Here is a 21,422-nt window from a genome sequence, read left to right on the forward strand (position 1 = left end):
TGGAAACCCTATGAGGCAGTTCTCCTCTGTCCTATAGGGTCGCTAGGAGTTGAAATCGACTTGACCACAATGGTTTTTTTTTTTTTTTTTTTTTTGGCTATAACCATTAAGGAACCCTGGTGGTGCAACCGTTAAGCACTGGGCTGCTAACCAAAAGGTTGGCAGTTCAAACTCACCCAGTGACTCTTCAGGATAAAGACCTGGTGATCTGCTTCCATAAAGAAAGGAAACCCTATGGGGCAGTTCTACTCTGTCACATGGGGTCGCTATGAGTTGGAATCAACTTGACAGCACCCAATAACAGCGACATCCTTTGTAAGGTCTCAATTTCCCATTCGGTGGTGGCGAACAGTGGTTTACATAATCCAGAACAGCACTATTTGTTTTTTCTTTATAGCTTGGAAAAGTTTCACATCTGATTTTGTTTGCTTTTTCCAGATTGGGTTGTTTTTGGTTTTTGTTCTCAAATTAAAAAAAAAAATATTATGGTGTATGTATCTAACATCAACTTTGCCGCCTCCTGTAGGGGTGGAGTCTTTAGCGCACCCAGCTGGTGAGATGGTTCTGGGTGGTGGGGCTGGTGGCAGGGGTTATCTGAAGCCATGAGGAGGAACACAGAGGCAGTGGGAGAGCTGGGGGCAGCCTTATCAAGGGGGAGCCAGACAGGCAAGGGAAGCCAAGGGCACTGGTGGGTGGAGAAAGCAGGGAGAGGCCAGCCTGGGGAAGAGGCTGGGCTAGGGGCTGTTGCGGGCTCCTGACCAGCTGCCCTTGACTTCTCGCCCAAGCTTGGTGTGGGGGAGGGCCCAAGCTTGGTGTGGGGGAGGGCGGGCTTGGTCTCAAGGACTTGGCCGGGATTGACAGAGCGGGTCATTCTGATTTGTTTCCTAGGAGGCTCCGCAGCTAGATCCGAAGGCAACTTCAGAGAGTTTCAGAAATGTTTTCTACACTGGCAGCCGTTGAAGCAGCATTTGAATAAACGACTTTTTAAGATTAACTCTTAGAGAATAACTTTTACCTAGATGTTTACATTAAAAAAACAAACAACCAAAAAACTATCAATTTAAATAGAATAATTTTGCAAAGTCATTTTGCCTTTCTGTTTACCAGTGACAGAACACCTAAAAAATAATAGTGGCAACAGATACTGTTTAATCTTTGGGAAATGAAAGAGAGCTATTAAAGGAAAAAATTTAAATCTTAGTAGGAAAGATAGGACAAGACTTGAATAAATGGAGAGCTTTTCCTGTTGTAGAATCCAAAGATTTTACTTAGGATGACATGCTTCACAGCCAATCTAATTCACAGAGTTAACACAAATTCTCAACATGATATTTTATGGCAATTGACAAAAGGCTAATAAAACATATATCTATATCTATAAATTTAAACCCATTGCCATCGAGTAGATTCCAACTCATAGCAACCCTATAGGGCAGAGTGGAACTGCCCCATAGGGTTTCCAAGGAGCAGCTGGTGGATTCAAACTGCTCGCCTTTGGTTAGCAGCTGAGCTCTTAACTACTGCACCACCAGGGCTCCAAAACTTATATAGAGGAACTAATAATTAAGTAATGCCCTGGGGTGGCACAAATGGTCGAAAGGTTGGTGTTTGAACCCACGAGAGGCGCCTTGGATAAAGTTCACAGCCTTGAGAACCATATGGAGTACAGTTCTACTCTGCACACATGGGGTCGCCATGAGTTAGAGCTGACTGGACAGCAACTAACAACAAGAGTTAAGCCCACTACAGAGTCTTTGGAAAAGGATCAAGCCCACTGATATGGTATATTAACTCTGTTAATATTTACAATCTGACACAAGATCATTTAAATTATACGGAGTTGAATGCAAAACAGTAGATTGATAAACACAGTAGGGATTCCAAAACCCAAAGTAAAGCCATTGTCAGCCTAGTCGATTCCCACTGGTAGCAATCTTATAGGACAGTAGAACTGCCCACAGGGTTTCCAAGGCTGGAAATCTCTATGGAAGCAGACTGCCACATCTTTCTCCTGAGGAGCAGCTAGTGGGTTCGAACTGCCAACCTTTTGGTTAGCAGCCGAGTGCTTTAACCACTGTGCAGCCAGGTCTCTTATTGGGATTCCAGTAGCTCTAAACTTGTTAAAAGTTCACATACAATAGTCTAGGATAACAAAATAATAAGAAATTATATTTTATAGATGTCATAGAGAAAACTTGATATGAAACACTTATGTCCCTCTCCGACCCTGTGTGTCATAATAATCTTCAGGTGTTTTAAAGAATCAAAATTGAAAATATCTCCTTTATAAATGAAACAAAATGGTATATTATAGTTATCCAGCTGTGGGGTTGAATGAATTTTGCAAGTATTTAAACAGTAGGCTAAATTATGAATGGTGAGTTAGAAAGACCTAATAGTATTAAAAATTCAGCAACAACCACCTCAATAAATCCTTGATAAAAAGGAAAAAAAAAAAAAAAGGCAGAACTATTTGAACTAAACAAGGCTGGTAAAGATGAATATTCAAAAATATATAAAGAGGTCAGTACATACTCTCGATTCAACAAAGGATATGAACAAATGGTATAAATAAAAGGAAGCAGAAGCATCAAGCCAATAATTGGGAGTATTCCAGCATCCTGGTAATAAAGTGCAAATCAACAGAAGCGTGTTAAGAGTTAAGCTCTTGACTACAAGCCAAACAGTTGGTGGTTAGTACTCACCCAGAGGTGTCTCAGAAGACAGGCCTGGCTATCTGCTTCCAAAAGGTCACAGCGTTGAAAACCCTATGCAGTAGTTCTACTCTGCACACATGGGGTGGCCGTGAGTCAGAATTAACTCCACAGCAACTAACAGCAACAACAACACGATTCACTTGAAGATGTTGTTGAAAGGTAGATTTTGATTCAGTGGGACTAGGGTGGGACCTAAGATTCTGAATTTTTGACAAGCTAGAGGTGATGGTGATGCTACTGGTTCTTCCACTACACTCTGAAGAGCAAAGGTGGAAATCTTCGCTGTCCAATAGGGTAGCCACTAGTCATGAGTGGCTATTTAAATTAAAGTTAAATAAAATAAACTCAGTTCCTAAGTCTCACCGGCTATACTTCAAGTGCTCAGTAGCCACTTGTGCCTAGTGGCTCAAGTATCAGAAACTACAGAATATAGAACGTTTCCATTACCACAGAAAGTTCCATTGGACTGTGCTGATCTAAATCACGAATGTCTTTTAAACTGAAGGGGGTTTTCATGGTTTTTTTCCTGTAGATTTGTTTTAAATATACAATTAAGAGTTTGTTCCATTCCTCTGTAGTCGCACAAAATAAGGCATACATTGATATAGAAAACATACATGGGTATATACATTGTATATACATATATCGGTATAGAAGAGTTATATTGTTGCTCTTGTTAGGTGCTGTGGAGTCAATTTTGACTCATTGCAACCCCATGTGACAGAGTAGAACTGCCCCACAGGGTTTTCTAGGCTGTAACCTTTTTTTATATAATGTTTTTTTTATTTTCGTTGTTGTTGAGAATATTCACAGCAGAACATACACCAATTCAAAAACTTCTACGTGTACAATTCAGTGACATTGATTACAGTCTTCAAGTTGTTGCAACCATTCTCACCCTCCTTTTCCAAGTTGTTCCTCCCTCATTAACAGAAACTCACTGCCCTCTAAGTCTTCTATCTAATCTTTCAAGTCACTATTGTCAATTTGATCCCATATAAAAACCAAAACCTTGTTGCTGTCATGTTGATTCTGACTCATAGTGACCCTATAGGATGGAGTAGAACTGCCCTATAGGGTTTCAGCTTTGGTTTGCAGCTGTAGCTCCTAACCACTACGCCACCAGGACTGCGAATCCCATACAGATAAATCTTAAAAGAGCACAGTGTTCAAGGCTGACATTCTTTACTAGCTAAACTAAACTATTGTTTGGTTTTAAGGAGCCTTCATGGGATATTTTCGGTTTACGTTTTAAAGATTATCTCAGGGCAATAGTTTCAGGGGTTCATCTAGTCTCCATGGCTCCAGAAATCTGGATTCCATACGAATTTGAAATTTTGTTCTGCCATTCCCCTCTTTTGATTAGTATTCTTCCATCGAATCTTTGATCAAAGTGCTCAGTAATGGTATCTGGGCACCATCCAATTCTTCGGGTCTCTTGCTAAAGGAGGCAGTTGTTAATGGAGGCAAGTTAGCCACAAATTCCATTTTGTCCTATATTCCTGACGCTCCTTCCTCTGTTGCTTCAAGTGAATAGAAACTGATTGTTGTGCCTTGAATGGCCACTTCAAGCTTTCAAGACCCCAGGCACTACTCAATAGACTGTAATCTTTATAGGAGCACATGGCCAGGTCTTTCTCCTGTGGAGCCGCTGGGTGGGTTTGAACCACCAGTCTTTCCATTAGCAGCCAAGCGCTTAACCATTGCTCCACCTGGGCTCCTCCGAAGACATGTAGCAATGACAAAATTCATATAATTAAAATGCTTGATAAATGAAATTCTCTTTTCCTGTTGATTTTTATTGTCAATCAGTAGATACGTTATTGTAATTATTCTTTGTTTCTTATTGAGCAATCATTGATTGTTTTTACATTCCTTCAGCTGATACTTCAGAGTGCCTGCTAAGAAGGGTGTTACATAATGGAGGTGGCAGTGGACCAGACACACTCCCTGCCCTCCAAAAACTTAGACATGTCACACTTGCTTATTGGTCCAGTTGGGAGGATTTTTGTTTTCTTTATGTTGAGGTGTAATCCATACTGAAGCCTGTGGTCTTTGATCTTCATCAGTAAGTGCTTCAAGTCCTCTTCACTTTCAGCAAGCAAAGTTGTGTCATCTGCGTAACGCAGGTTGTTAATGAGTCTTCCTCCAATCCTGATGCCGTGCTCTTTTTCACACAGTCCATCTTCTTGGATTATTTGCCCAGCATACAGATTGAATAAGTATAGTGAAAGGATACAACCCTCACGCACACCTGTCTTGACTGTAAACAGGTTTATATATGTGTGCAAATTGTGTGGAAAATATTCACCTCCACCCCATCTATCGGTGTCATAAATTTTACTTTTTACTGTGCATGCTTTCGGCAGGACTTACTTGTATTAGTTATCAAAGGGCATAGGTTTTGATCTTCCATGACAGAAAGTTAAACGGGAGATTTCTTTTTCTTTACTTCTGTGAAGTGGGGACACCGACAACTGCTGTGTTTTCTTCCAGGAATTTATGTAAATATTCTCATGAGGTCCTCTCAGAAGACAACTTCAGAGTCCTGAAAAACCATGAGCTCTCTGGACTTAACCAAGAGGAATTAGCTGTGCTCCTTGTCCAAAGCGACCCGTTTTTTATGCCTGAGGTAAGTTACGGCTCCTCTGTTAGAAAGCAGGGAGAACCTTACTCGCAGTGTTGTGTGGTAGAAATGCTGGAGCAGGATCAGGAGACATGAAGGTTAGCCCCAGGGCTCTGCAGATGGCAGTTGACGCTGCTGCTGAGTGACCGAAGAGATTCCCGCAATTTCCCTCCCATTTGACGTTTTGTAAGAAGTTGAGTCTGAAATGCCTCGTCCGCTAGGCTGCTAGGGAACCCTGTGTGAGCAAGTAGGATCTGAAGATGTAATAGTGGAAGGGCTGATTGGTGCTCTACATCAGGGTGGCCTCGTGGGAGAGGTGGACTTTGAGAAGAGGTTTGGAAGATGACTGTACGTACTGGAGGCCTGGTGGCGCAACAGTTAAGTGCTCGGCTGCTAACCGAAAGGTTGGTGGTTTGAATCCACCCAGCCGCTCTTCAGGAGAAAAGACCTGGAGATCTGCTCTCATAAAGATTACAGCCTAGGAAGCCCTATGGGGCAGTTCTACCCTGTCACATGGGGTTGCTATGAGTCGAAAATTGACTCAACCGCACCGAACAATAACAACAACAAGCTGTTGTAACAAAACAAAACAAACCAAATCAGTTTCCTAGAGTCAGTTCTAACTCATGGTGACCTCAGGTGTGCAAGAGAAGGGTGAAGCAGCTGGGGCTGGGGTGGGGACAAGGACCTTTGAGAGCCACAGGGAACGTTCCCTTACTTTTCGAGTCTCTCAACAGTCTTGACTCTGCCATTAGCAACCTGTGTGATCTTGGACAAGGCGTTCAACCCCTTCGGGTCTCACTTCCTCTGTTGTTTGTTTTTACATTCCTTCAGCTGATACTTCAGAGCGCTGCTAAGCAGGGTGTTACATAACGCAGGTGGCAGTGGACCAGACACACTTCCTGCCCTTCAAAAACTTAGACATGTTCACCTTTTTTCACTTTGCCTTGACTGGTGAGAACCAAGAGCATTGGGTAAACCTGATTTCCTGGTATACAAAAAAATGAAACCGAACCAGTTGCCGTTGAGTCAATTCTGACTCATGGCGACCCTCAGTGTTACAGGGTAGAACTGCTCCGTAGGGTTTTCTTGGCTGTAATCTTTACAAAGCAGATCCTCAGAGGTTTCTTCCGAGGTGCTGCTGGGTGGGTTTGAACCACCGACCTTTAGACTAGAAGTCAAGCACAACCGTTTGCACTGCCCAAGGACCATACCTGGTATATAAACTTGTCCAGTTGAAATGTGCTTATAACCAGAGGAAATGCTTTCCTTTGTCCTGGCCTAATGAGGGTGGTAGCACTCTTGCTTAAACATCAGCTTGTCAGTAGAAACGTTAACCTAAGCATGCTTTGTGAAGTTGCTAAATGTTCTTTTGGGTGAGAGCCTCTAAGAGCGTGGTTTTCCAACTTGAAGCCAGCATCAGAATCATTTTGAACTTGGTAGAGGACAGATTGCTGGGCCCACCTGTCTTGGAGGGTTTTAACTTAAGAGTAACTAAAGAAATGCTCAGGTTTGTCATGCATAAACTCATTTAGTTTATTGCAAGGTAGTTATGGCAAGGCACGCAGGTAAGACCTCAAGATATTTATCTAGCACCGGAGAATCAGAATTGGCAGTTACAATGTTAGTTTAAATGTTAGAGTCCAAATCTTTAGACTTCAGGCTTTTAGCTTTAATGAGTGTCTCAGGAGGAGAATTGACCGCCCCTTGAACACAGAGAAGGTCGCTCGTAGGTAGAGTCCGAGGTCGGTTGTGGTGAGCTGTATCTCAGCGGGCTGTCAGTCTTCAGACGGAAAGGCAGAGAGAGCTTTTGCTTCTGTCTTCTCGGAAAATGAGCAGAAATCAAGGTTTATATACCACGTGTGCTGTCATGTTCAACTATAATTGGTGTGTTTTATGGCCAGTTGAGGGCATTGTTGTAAGACATATTTATGCTTTGCTAATTTATAGAAATTGGAATTATTGCGAGTTAGGGCATGACATATTTATGTTCTTTTTTATGACATATGCTTCAAAGCCAAGCTAATTAATGAAAAATTATGGGAATGGCTTCGTGACATATTTATGTTTTGCTAACTTACAGAGATTTGATTAATATACATTCCGTTCTCACAGAGTGCAGGTGCATGGCTGGATTTCAGAAAGTTATTTATGACACATTTTATCTGTTCTCAAGGTTAGAACAACTTTCTAATGGCTTACCGTTATTGGTTAGAGAGCGTTACAGAAATATATGTGTTTCTTTTTCTAAGTTCAGAACTTCTCTATTTCTAACTTCATGTTATAAGTGATTTATACATAGGATTTTAGAAGCATTATGAAAACATGATCTTTACAGTGTAAAAAGTGTCACAGAAGTATACATACTAGTGACTTACACATCGGTGTGTAGAAGGATTATGAAAATGCTGTAGCAGTGTAAAAAGCATTATAGATGCATGCATAACAGCAGGGTGATTCCATAGCATCACAAGAGTGCACACAAGACCACCTCAGCAGGTTCTGACTCTGCAGGTGTAGGGTGGCACCTCAGGGTTTGCACTGCTGAGAAGTGCCCCGGTGGTGTTGATGCTGCTGGTTCAGGGACCACTCCTTGTGAGGCAACCGCCAGTAGAGTCTGGAATCTAGATCATAGACTCTGTAGCAAGTATGTCTATTTGAATCGGGTTGTAGAAGCTGTGTGAGTGGCGAAGTCATTGCTGCTGGAGTCTGAATCCTTGTCTTTGCCACTTGCCCAGCTCGCAGTGAACCATGTTGCTCTGATTTGCTCAGAGTCTATTGAAATAATGTATCAATGTTTGCATAACCTTTAAGATGCCTGAAATTCACATCCCTCACTCCTTTATATGGGCTTCCTAGTTTAATGATTTAAACACTTGCATGACACTTTATGGTTTGCACAAAATTTTCACGTGTTATATTTGATCTGCAACAACTTGGTTTAGGGGGTATTAAATGACAGATAGATTCTGGAGTTGAGTTATAGAAATTATAACAGATTTGAATGGGAAGGAAACCAATGGCTGCAGCAAGGAAGCCTGGCGCTCAAGAGGAGAGGCCGTGGACTTCAATTTGAGAAACAGCTGTTTCCGTTTATAAGAAGCTTTCAGAGCGATAGTTGGAAAAAAGGAATAGGCTCTGGAACATTGTCATTTAAGCCAAGGTGGGTCCCTTAGAAGTGGGGGCAAGTTCGTGATTGGGCCACGTGTCCTTTCTTTCATCTGTAATATATGCAGGGTTTCTTGACTTTATTGTGATGAAGTCTCAGGGAAGGTGGGTTTGGAAAATACCAATTAAGTAAGGTTTAGAGATGGAAGAAGGACCTCGGGTGGCACAAACGATTTGTGCTTGTCTCTAACCTGAAGGTTGGTGCTTCGAACTCACCCAGTGGCACCCCAGACCTGGCGGTCTGCTCCCGTAAAGATTACAGCTAAGGAAACCCCACGGGGCAGTTCTGCTCTGTCCTGTGCGGTCGCCATGAGTCAGAACGGACTTGATGGCACCCAGCAACAGCAGTTCACCTCCTTTCCTCCTTCCGCAGATATGTAAGAGCTACAAGGGCGAGGGCAGGCAGCAGATCTGCAGCCAGCAGCCGCCCTGCGAGAAACTCCACATCTGCGAGCACTTCACGCGCGGGAACTGCAGTTACTCCAACTGCCTGCGCTCCCACAACCTGCTGGACCGGAAGGTGCTGGCCGCCATGCGGGAGCACGGGCTCGACCACAGCGTGGTACGCAACATCCAGGACATCTGCAACAGCAAGCACGCCCGGGGCCGGAGGAACCCGCCCGGCAGGAGAGGTGGGGGCTGGAGGGCACTGCGGGAGGGCGGCTGGGGAGGGCGGGAGAGGGGGTACAGGTGAGGGCCGCCGCTTTTAATCATTGGAGCTTTCAAGTGAACAGAAACTGCAAAGAGAAAGAAAGCTCTATAGGTGTCTTAGTTACTATAACAGAAGTCCACAAGAAGACGGCTTTAACAAACAAATTTATTCTCTCACAGTTTAGGAGGCTAGACGTCAGAATTCAGGGCGCTGGCTCCAGGGGAAGGCGTTCTGTCTGTGGGCTCTGGACGAAGGTCCTTGTCTCTTTTGAGCTTCTGCTTCTGGGCGATCTCCATGTGACATTGCATCTACCTTCCACTCTTTTTGTGCTTAACCTGCTCCTTTGTATCTCAGAAGAGATTGGCTTAAAACACACCCTACATTAATACAGCCTCTTTAACATACCAAAGAAAACTCTTTCCCAAATGGGATTATGCCCACAGGCATAGAGGTTAGGATTTATAACACCTATTTTTGGGGGGACACAATTCAACCCATAACACTGTGTGTGAGAGAGAAGTCTTTACGTATTAGCTTTTCTAGCTCATCTACTTAACTGTTCCGGTGACAGGAGCAGGGCGTGTGCTTTGACTGTATTACTGCTGCCCCCAGGTTTGGAAGAGAAGGGACCTCTTTTCCTCCCTTTTTCCACAGGAGCTGTGCACACAGGCAGACAGTCACCCCACACATATACCTCACATGTGTACATACCACAGAAATACACCACATACACACTACACACTCCTCAGGGCACACACACCATGTACATGCACATTACACACACACAGTCCTCACCCATGTGCATACCACACATACATGCACACCACATACATGCACACCTCACATACACATCCCATACATACCACACACACCACATATACCACACCATACACATCTCAGAATCACACACACCATACACACATACCACACACACATCTCACACATGTAAATAACATACACATACCACACATACACACACACCTCACATACCACACAGAAATATGTGCACACTTCATACCTGCATACTTTACACACAGACACACCACATACCCCACACACATAACTCATGCAGACTTCACAGCACATTCTACACATACACCATACATGCATACCACAGACACGTGCCCCCACAGACAGGCACATTGCACACATACACCGTACACGCATACCACACACACATGCCCCCACAGACGGGCACATTGCACACATACACCGTACATGCATACCACACACACGTGCCCCCACAGACGGGCACATTGCACACATACACCGTACATGCATACCACACACATGCCGCCACAGACGGGCACATTGTACGCATACACCATGCCTGGATACCACACACACGCCGCCCACAGACAGGCACATTTCACACATACTGCGCACCACATACGCATGCATGCCTTACAACACACATCACGTGCATATCTCACACACACACACCACATTCATGTATAACTCACACATGCACACCTCACACATGCACATGCAGCACACTCGCACTTACACCTCACACACATCTCACACGTGCAAACACCTCTCACACACCTCACACACATACCTCACAGACACACACCTAACAGATGCACACTTGTGACACTCACGTGTATACCTCACGCATGCACATACACCACACTCACACACGTACCTCATACATACCTCACACATGCAAATACGTCTCACACATACCTCACAGACATACACCTCACACGCACAAATACCACACTCACACATATGCCTCACGCTCACCTCACACATGCACACATACTACACTCACACATATACCTTACACACACCTCACACGCACACCTCGCACACCACACACACCTCACACATGTACACATACCACTCACACGTATACCTTACACACACACCTCACACATGCACACACACCACATTCACACGTATACCTCACACGCATGTCACTCACACATATACCTCAAACACACACGCACCTCACACGCACAAACACCACACTCACACATATACCTCACACACACACATCTCACACATGCACACCCCACATGTGCACACGCTCATTCACTCCTCTCCACCTCAGGGAAGGGTGTGACTCATCAAGTTCATAGAGAGAGGCCAACTCCCTCTGGGATGCCCCTTTGTCTATTTTGAATTTTCATACTGGTCATTTAAGCTTGGGCGTTGAGGGGTTAGATGAAGAAATCTGACAAATGTCTAGTTCAAACAGAGTCAGGCCTTCAGAATGTGGTTTCATTTCTTTGTCTTAAGTATTGTGGTGGCACACACTCAGTCACATGAACTCTAATTGTCATCTTCCTGTTTGCTTTGGCTTTTCCTAGCCCTTCCCTCACATCGTCGAGATGTGGGATACAGAGGCAGAAGCAAAAGTCGAGACAGGGTTTTTCAGGGCCATCAGGAATTTTTTCCGCCCGCCAACGCCTCTTGCCAAAGGTCCTGCACATCCAGTCCCGATGTGACCAGCAGCAGGCCACCCCTGGACGACGACGTGATTGTGGAGGATCTCAATCACAGATTGACGCATCTCGGGAGTCAGGATAGCTCTCCACCTTCCCCAGTCTCACCGAAGGCCACCAGTTTTGCAGGAACAGGTCAAATGGGAGCAAATCACAGGTTTTCAGAGAACAACAGTCAAGAGGGTCTCTATAGGAATCAGGGCAACATTCGTCCTGTTTCCGATTCAACGCCAGCCTCCAACCGGAAGGAGCCCACATCCTGGGTGAATGGCCAAGGCACCGGGCGAGAAAGTTTGTTTTCTCAAGGTCCACCTACCGCCTTCCCACGAAAAAGCACAAGCGTGCTTTCCTCAGACTGCGTGGACATCAAGGGTGAAAGCCGATACCGTGAGATCCAGCACTTCTCTCTTTTTAACAGTACAGTTGATGGAACAGCCACGGATCCATCTTCCACAAGATCTTCAGGTTACAAGACCACAGCCAGTAGACAGAGGGAGGAATCATTACAGAGGAAGCAGGACACCGGAACCTTTCATGGGAATCGACAAGTCACTGGTGAGATTGCAGATGCTGATCCAGGTGTGGGATTTGTGAACGATCTTACCTTTCCGAAGACTTATCAGGCTGCCAGATATGTCCACAATGCGCTGAATGACTCTGTGAAAGTGATGGATGAAACTACAGATGGAGAGAAAACTGGTGCCATTGGTTTCAGCTTAAGGGTGGCAGCCAAAGAGGATAAAGATGTATTTCCCTCCGGAAGTCAGAGTCTGCGAAGCCAGTGCTTTCCCACGCCGGGGGAGACCATGGCCCCTGCAGAAGTCAGCAGTCCATCAACGGTATCACCTTCCCCAAGCCACAGAGCTGCAGCCTATGGGATCGGTAGTCACAGCTCTGCCCACATCTCTGTGACCCCTGCCACTGGATTTACAACACGGAGGACCCAAGAGTCAGCTCTCTGTAAGTCACTGTAGGAAAAGGGGGGCTGCTGTGTCTTGTGCCAGCAGCAGGGGACGGTGGCTGGAGGTTGCTCCCTGAACGCGCACCAGCAGTTATTAGGGCTTAGAGTTAGATGGTTTGGATTAAGGGGTGGTACTGTTGAGGAGATGGACACGTGAAGGCAGGGAAGGACTACCCAGGAGAAGCAGTGGAATAAGCTGCTGCATTTATTGAAAAGAGGAATAGTTCGACCATGGTTTAAGAAGTAAATATAACCCTCACATGTTTCCTTTCATGGAGAGGCTATCTAGACACTCGTGAGCAACATATAAATCACAGGAATTTTCTTGAGCATGGTCCCAGCTTCGGATATTCTATCCCATTGCACTGCCAGGTGTCTTGGTTTTTTGGTTTAAACACTGATCTCAACGTAGGGACATCCTTTTTCGTTTTGTAGATACCTTATCCGACGTTACCAGTACCGCGTCTTCCAAGATAGACGATGGCTCAGAAGAAATTTGTCTTGACTATCTGGGTAACGGCTGTCAACTTAGTGAGTACCCTAAGGACTTTCTATGAACAGAAACTTAATTGATAATAATATGACCAACATTTACTGAGCTTTTAGTATATGCCAAGTGCAATGCTTCGAGCCTCGCGTGCACTTTCTTTAAGCCTCACGTCAACCCTGTAGGTAGATGCTGTTGTTGTGGAAACTGGAGGCATACAAAAGTAGCCAAGTTGGGTTTTGACCTTAAATTGTCCAACCAGCCTGTGTTCTTCATCACTGCATAATATTATGTCTTTTTTTGCAATTAGAAATAATAGAAAAATCCTGATCAAAAGAGGGGAGAAAATGAAGAATAGAATTTCAAATTCTCATGGACTCCAGACTTTCTGGAGCCAGGGAGGCTAGATAAACCTGCAAAACTATTTCCCTGAGATAATCTTTAAACCTTAAACCAAAAATATCCCCCGGAGTCGTTCGTAAACCTTCACAGGTGAAGCATTTTACTCAATCAGGGATCCATCTTTTCATGTACTAAGAGCAAACAAACGAACCAACAAAATCACACACACATGCACACACAACACGCACACACAAACCCCAAGTATACTAAAAGATAGATTTTTAAAAAATAATTTATTTATTTTTTTGTCATTGAGGATATTCATAGCAAAACATACACCAATTCAACAATTTCTACCTGTACAATTCAGTGGCGTTGATTACATTCTGCAAGTTGTGCAACCATTCTCACCCACCTTTTCCAAATTGTTTCTCCCCCATTAAAACTGACGGCCCCCTAAGCTTCCTATCTAACCTTTCAAGTTGATGTTGTCAGTTTGATCCGATGTAGATAGATCTTAAAAGAGCACAATGCTCAAGGCAGATAGTCTTTACTAATTAAGCTAAACTATTGTTTGGTTTACACAAGATTTCAGGGGATATTTTTGGTTTAAGGTTTAAAGATTATCTCAGGGCAATAATTTTGGAGATTTATCCAGCCTCCATGGCTCCAGAAAGTCTGGAATCCACGAGAATTTGAAATCCTATTCCTCATTTTCTACCCCCCTTTTGATCAGGATTTTTCTATAGAATATTTGATCAAAACGTTCAGTAGTGGTAGCTGGGCACCGTTCAGTTCTTCTGGTCTCGTGACAAAGGTGGCAGTCGCTCATGGGGGCAATTAGCCGCACATTTCCATTTCCTCCTCCTATCCCTGACTCTCTTTATTTCTCCCAACAGACAGGTTTTTAACGTTCGTTTCTTGGCGTGATTTAGATGTAGTCTTTCTTCTGGGCCAGTGGGCTCTTAGCAGTTGCTCCTCACCCTGTCCTGTGTCTCGCCTGCTCACTGTCCCCTCCAGGCAGCTTCCTATGGAAACGTGTTCCATGAGACCGTGTGTAGGGTACAGTGCTGTCCTCTCACCCACATACCTCTTTCTGCTGTTGCCCTCCGTCCCGGGCCGTGACATTGTGTCTGGCGTTATCTGCATGGTCTCTAGACCATTCCTTCCGTGGTCTGTGATGTGTTGGCCCCGAGTCTCAACAGGAGGACTCTGTATTTCCTAAGTCATTTTAAGGTTAAATATGTTGTTTAACCTTTTTAAACAACATATTTATAAATTATTGTGATTCGTTTTTATTGTTGAAAACGTAGACATTTTATCTGCTACCAGAAAGATAATTTAAAAAAAAAAATCACCCATATACCCACCACTCTGTCAGTCTGCTAGCATTCTGGCATTTTTCTTTCCATTTTTTCTATTTTTTTAATTGCAAAATTGGGACACAACTGTATCTTGTTTTTTGATTATATTCTGAATATTTCTCTGTGTCATTTAACATTCTTTGTAAACATTTTAATGGTTTATAAAGCATCATATGGATGTGCCATTATTTATTTAACCATTTCCCCATTGTTAAATATTGTTTCCAGTTTCTTTCTTTTTTTCTTTCTGCTATTATAAACAATGCTGTGATGAACATCTTTATATATAATTCTTATCTTCAGCTCTAGCGCAGGTTGTTTTTATGCAGCTTTGAAACAAATGTCTTTAATACCATACGCTTCTGATAACTTTTAAAGACAACATACTCCCTCCTCAGACCCCCCCTAGAAAAAATGCAACAGAAACTGAGTAATAGGCAGGTGGTCTCATAGAAAGGCTGTGGCTTAGAGTCAGACAGACTTAGGTTCCAACCTAGCTTCTCTGGGCTTTAGTTCCCTCATCTGCCTGCTTCCAGGGGTAGTGCTGAGGGTGACATGCCTGGTGTAGGGACTGCCTTGTAAGAGGCTCTATTATAAAAGGAATGTTTGACTCCCTTTCAGGCTGCATTGGGCTTCCCTAGACTTAGTCGTTCCATTGCTAGCATCTCTGCTGAGATGGTGTCTTCTAGGTTTGACCGGGATAGCATGCTCAAGTTGGGTTTAAATTATCTGTCTTTAAGAATTAAAAAAAAAAAAAATCAGAGAGATAGGTGATAAAGGAACCTGATTGCTGGATACTAGTTGCCAGTTGCCATTGAGTCGACCCTGACCCATGCCAACCCCCACGTGTGTCAGAGTAGAACTGTGCTCTGTAGGGTTGATGGTGGCTGATATTTCAGAAGTAGATCACCAGGCTTTTCTTCCGAGGCACCTCTGGGTGGATTCAAACCTCCAACCTTTCAGTTAGCAGCTGAGCATCTTAACCATTTGCAACACCCAGGACTACAGATACTGGATGGGGACATGTGAGCAGGGCCTGCATGAGCAAAGGCAGAAAGGGAATGTGCTTGCCAGCAGGGCGGGACCAGCAGGCCTGGTGGGGATGGAAGGTCCGCAGTGAACTTGGTTGATGTGGTCAGAACCCCTGCTCAGCAGGCCCTCAGACTTCTTCTCTGTCTTTGTAGAGAAGTGCGGCAAAGTCCATTTCCACCTGCCCTACCGGTGGCAGATTCTGGTTGCGAACACCTGGATGGACCTTCAGCCCATGGAGAGGATCGAGGAGGCCTACTGTGACCCGAACAACTGTGTGTAAGTGGGTGGCTGTGCTCCGGCTCACCAGGGCCACGACATCACCCAGGGATTGCCTCGTGCTAGACTCGTGGGCAAAGAAAGCACAATTGTCCTTGAGAATCCCGTTCATATCTGAGATAAAAACGGCCAATGCTCTGCCAAGTTAACGAAGAGGAAATGTAAGCAGGGTGGATTTGAAATAACGCAGAGCCAGGCTGATACTAGGGGTTTGGGGAATATTTGCTAACTCAGCTGAAATAAACAGTGATGTGGTTATGTGTTTAGTTAATATTAGTCCGTGTGTCCTGTGGAAAAACATACAATGCCGAGGGTGGTTTGTATTCCTGTCGGCTCATCCTAGAACTCGTAAGTGATTTAGGACAAAATGGCCTTTGGCTTAATTCTATAAATTTAACACATTCTAGTGCAGAATTCTGTGTGGTATTAAAACAAACAACCAACCTAAAAAAACCAGAAAACCAAACCCATTGCCACTGAGTTGATTCCGACTCATAGAAAAACCCTATAGGACAGAGTAGAACTGCCCATAGGGTTTCCAAGGCTGTAGATCTTCATGGAAGAAAGACTACCACCTCTTTCTCCCACGGAGCAGCTGGTGAGTTCAAACTGCCTACCTTTCAGTTTGCAGCAGAGCGCTTTAACCACTGCACCACCAGGACTGCTTCTGAGTGGTATACTTGAGCATTTTCCACTTTCCTTTGTTTTGGTTATTTTCTCTATCCTAGAGGTATCCAAGAGAATGCCTTACCTTTCCGTTTTTGTCACAGCTAAAATGGGGATGCCACACGCGGCCGTATTCGCCAGTGATGCGCAGGTGTATAAGATGCATCCTAGTTTTATAAGGAAATTCTTTGGGGAAAACTTTTACATAATTTTCATCATATGCGAATTCAGTGAGTTTTTGGTAGGGGTTCTGTGTTGCAGTACTCTACCCCTAGAGGGCGACGTCAGCTGTTGCCTTGTTTCTAAACCTGTTGTCGAGGCAATTCGATGGCTGATTTTTTTGGAAGTAGATCACCAGGCCTTTCTTCCAAGGTGCCTCTGGATGGACTTGACCCACCAACCTTTTGGCTAGTGGCCGAGCACTTAACCATTTGGACCACCCAATAAAAGCCAAACCAAACCAGTTGCTGTCAACTCGACTCTGACTCAGGGCAACCTCTTGTGGGTCAGAGTAGAACCGTACTCCGTAGGGTTTTCAATGGCTGTGATCTTTTGGAAGTAGGTCACCAATTCTTTCTTCCAGTCTTGTTTCTAGGTGTAGTTTTTTCTTGGTAAATCTAGAGCAGGGTTTCTCAACCTCGGCAATATTGATATTTTGGGCCAGGTAATTCTTTGTTAGGAGCCCTGGTGGTGCAGTAGTTAAACCACTCAACTGCGAACCGAAAGGTCAGTGGTTCGAAACCACCAGAGGCTCGGTGGGAGAAAGATGTGGCAGTCTGCTTCCACGGAGATTTATGGCCTTGGAAACCCTACGGAGTTGCTAGGCATCGGAATCAACTCCTTGGCAGTGGGTTTTTTTTTTTTTTTAAATTCTTTCTCGTTGGGGGCTGTTTAGCAGCGTTCCTGGTCTCTACCCACTAGAAGCCAGTAAGCACTATTCCCCCTCCCCCCAGCTGTGACAACCAAAAATGTCTTCAGACATTGCCACATGTCCCCTGGGAGGCAAAATTGCCCTGGTTGAGAACCACAGATCTAGGAGCGTTTCTTAGAGCGGCAGTTCTCAAACCTTTTGGTCTCGGGGCCCCATTACACTCTTAGAATGTACTGAGGACCCCAAAGAGCTTTTGTTTATGTGGATTATAGCTATCAAGATCTACTGTATTAAAAATTAAACATGAGAAAAAATGAAACAGTTATTGATTCATTAAAAAAAAACCTATTACCAGTCAACGAAAATAACATGGATTTCTGAAAAATACCTGTGTTTTCCCAACACACACAAAAATTCTTGAGAAAAGTGACATCGTTTTATATTTTTGTAAATCTCTTTAATGCTTGGCTTAATAGAAAATAACTGGGTCCTCATATCTGCTTCTGCATTCCATTTATTGTGAAATCACGTATCACGTAGCCTCTGGAAAATTCCATGGTGCACTCAGGAGAGAATGAAGGTGAAAAGGGCAGGTGATGTCTGAACAGTATTATGAAAATAATTTTGACCTTGTAGACTCTCTGAAGGGGTCTCGGGCCACACTTGATAATGAACGTCTCAGAGTTAGCTCAAGGAGCCCTAGAGTTAGCTCAGTCATTAAATAATTTAAAAAACTGACCAACTGTGAGTTCTATATGCAGCAGATACATTGTAACATTCTAATGTCAAGTATTTTATATGCTGGGTACTCAACTTTCTGTCTATGAAAGAGGCACCTGGTACAACTTGATTTGGGGATACTTTTTGAGAGAACAGTACATTTTATGATAACATCAAATATGTGACTTAGGCAAGTTACTTTACCTCACTGTATTTCTTTTATGCGTAATAATAATCTGAAGTTGTAGAAAAAATGAAGATCCCTGTCAGCTCTGAAATTTTATTTCCACACTCTCACTAGGGAAGACCAGATTGTAGGAAACAGAGAACAATGTAGCATTTGGCTAACTGTAAACTTTTCTCTCTTAGCATTTCTATAGGGAGTCATAACATCAATTTCCAGGAAATGAGCTGTGATTTCAATCCCATCCGACGTCTCTCCACCCCCTCGTCTCGCACAAAGTTGGTCACGTCTGTCTTCGCCACAAAATGGATTTGGTATTGGAGAGACAAATCTGGAGACTGGATTCAGTATGGGGAGAAGGTGAGCATCCTTCTTCCTTGTGGGAGGCGCTTGTTTAAACCCGCCAACTCGGAAAGAAAACTATTAGAAAAAAATGTTTGGAGCCTGCGTGGTTACCCATGGAGAGTGGACGTGCTGGAGGACTGGTGCTTGTATACTGTGGACACGTGAGTCCGTGTCACCTCCCTCCCTCCTCACTGTCAGGGATGTGGTGGAACCTTGAGATAGCTTCCTATGTTTATAGACATACCAAGGTCACTGCTTGGAGCCAGAAAAAGGGGTAAGACGTCAGAAAACTGATAGAGCCTGGGTGCAGAGGGGCTTGAAGGACTGGAACCAGAAGGTTCTAGGCTTACTCAGAGAGGGGAGGTAGTAAAAGGAGGTAGGAGTTAGATGAGCAGAGCTTCTGTGTGTCTCTTCCTCCCTTTGCTTCGTGTGGTTGTTGTAGGTTGCTGTCGAGTTGGCTCTGACTCATGGCGGCCTTACGTATAACAGAATAAAACGTTGCCCAGTCCTGTACCATCAGCATGATCGTTGATATGTTGGAGTCCATTGTTGTGGCTATTGTGTGGGTACAAATGGTTAACGTGCTTGACTGCCAATTGAAAGGTTGGAGGTTCGAGTCCACCCAGAGGTGCCTTGGAAGAAAGGCCTGGCGATCTACTTCTGAAAACTCAGCCCTTGAAAACCCTATGGAGCACAGTTCTACTGTGACACACATGGGATCGCCATGAGTCGGGGTCAACTTGACAGCAGCTGGTTTGGGTTTTTTTTTCCAATTCATAGAATTAAAAACAGGAAGGGAGGAGATCTTACAATGAAACTGGAGTGAAGAGAAAGACAAAATAAAACGAGATTAAAATGAAGCTGGAGGGGGGGCAGTGATAAATGAAGCCAAAGAGAAAGTAGAGGCAAGGACATGCCATCTTTCTACACAGAGACCAGCACATGAGCCATCGATTGGCTCTGAGCTGCCCAGCTGCCAAAGCAAAGAGGGAAATACAATCTGTTACCAGAATTCCCTGTGCCTCTGTGATAAAACCACACCAGTTACCCAGGAGAAACACAGCTGTTTCCTGTCAGTGAGGCCTGAGATAAACATCTCGTATGGGGGCCACATAGACGGAACGGTGTGTGCGGCAGTGAATGAAGGTCCTCAACAATAGTCCTTCCATCAATACAGCAGCATAGTGGTCTCTAAACTGTTTTAGCAGCAGATTCATTTTATGAGACTATCTTTCCCAGAAACGCTAAATAAGCAAACTAGATTACGGCAGAGCTACCGTGTTGCAATAGGATAGGGGCTGAAAGTCCTGTCTGTCTCTTGGCCCCCTTCCTTTCTTCCGTGGTGGACTGTGGAGCACCTCTGTGGAGCCAAGGTTTTGCTGAACACGGGGAAACTGTGATGTTGAGCTTTGTGCAGGTTCTTTTCCTACTGCCCTTCAGTTCAAGCCAAGGATGATGTCAGTGCAGTTTAGTAAAAGCGATTCTGAGGTGCTGCAGAAACAGAAATTATAAACCCCAAATAACTGTTGTTGCTGTTGGCTGTTGTCGAGTCGGCCCCTGGCTCACGGCTCTAAACCAGGCTTTCTCATCTTGTGCTGGGCTGAAACAGCCCCTGGTGCCATGCTCTGTGCAAAGCAGAGTGATGGGTTCTGTCATGTAGCCAGTGTAGACACCTGTCACTGACGGCCATGCCAGTACCTCTGGACACGTGGCTTCTGTTTATGGAAGGTGGAAGAAATATTGCAAAGAGCTTTGTTTTTTTCAGACATCCCTCCAACATATATATGGGCAGTTTCTGCAGTGTAGACAGCCCCCTCCTCGTCACCATTAGGGAATAGACACCCGTTAAGCATAAGGCCAGTTCCTGCAGTGTAGACAGCCCCCTCCTAGGCACCATCAGGGAGTGAGCTACAAAGGGTCGTGACGTGGCTTCAGCCTGGAGTCCTTAGAAATGGGTTTGGGAGGCAAGATGCGCCCCTGTTGAGATTCCACGCCTGAAATAAAAATACGTAAGATAAAATGGTAGAGATTTCTTAAGAGCCTGCGTAAAGTCTTTACTTGCTTTTTTGTTTTAATTAGAAAGATAATCAGCAAATTTCAAACATCAACTCTTCATACATCGAGTCCCTGTTTCTCTCCTGCCCGCGAGGAATTGTGCAGTTTAAGGCAGGCTCAGAGGAGTACGAACTGAGTTTCCAAGGTGAGGTTTTGTGTTTGGCAACAGTGGGTGTCGCTCCAATCCAGCGTGGGGGTTAGAAGTGGGGTGGGGGCAGAGCGGACGCGCGTGCTGCTGCAGGATCAGGGTGGGCTGCCCGCCTTCCCCTCGTTCCTTTCAGTAAGGCCCGTGGTCTAGTGGAAGCCAGCGGCCGTCAGACTTGCCCTGGGGCCTTGGCTCTGACACACACTTGCTGTTCAGCTCGGGGACGTCACTGACCTCTCTGGGCCTCAGTCTCCTCATCTGTAAGATGGTGGGCACTGGGCTAGGTGATCTCTGGGCGTGCTTCCAACTGTGCTGCTCTGGGTCTCTGAATCTGGGTGGGCTGCTCCCCAGGCCGAGG

The 21,422-nt window shown here is 44.7% G+C and overlaps 1 protein-coding gene across 7 annotated transcripts in view; it reads left to right on the plus strand.

Moving 5' to 3' along the window:
- Positions 1-21,422, plus strand: part of ZC3HAV1 (zinc finger CCCH-type containing, antiviral 1) — a 57,422-nt gene that overhangs the window by 15,682 nt on the left and 20,318 nt on the right. For all 7 annotated transcript variants that reach the window (XR_002824992.1, XM_023736901.1, XM_023736906.1 and 4 more), the window contains exons 2-8: positions 5,214-5,349; positions 8,885-9,143; positions 11,482-12,576; positions 13,013-13,108; positions 15,955-16,078; positions 18,705-18,879; positions 20,944-21,064. Coding sequence is in view for 6 of the 7 variants with exons in the window: in XM_023736901.1 (XP_023592669.1) it covers positions 5,214-5,349; positions 8,885-9,143; positions 11,482-12,576; positions 13,013-13,108; positions 15,955-16,078; positions 18,705-18,879; positions 20,944-21,064 (2,006 nt within the window). In the remaining variant the exon portion in view is untranslated. The remainder of the gene's footprint in view (positions 1-5,213; positions 5,350-8,884; positions 9,144-11,481; positions 12,577-13,012; positions 13,109-15,954; positions 16,079-18,704; positions 18,880-20,943; positions 21,065-21,422) is intronic.

This window comes from Trichechus manatus, unplaced genomic scaffold (genome assembly GCF_000243295.1).
Source record: "Trichechus manatus latirostris isolate Lorelei unplaced genomic scaffold, TriManLat1.0 scaffold00093, whole genome shotgun sequence".
NCBI lineage: Eukaryota > Metazoa > Chordata > Mammalia > Sirenia > Trichechidae > Trichechus > Trichechus manatus.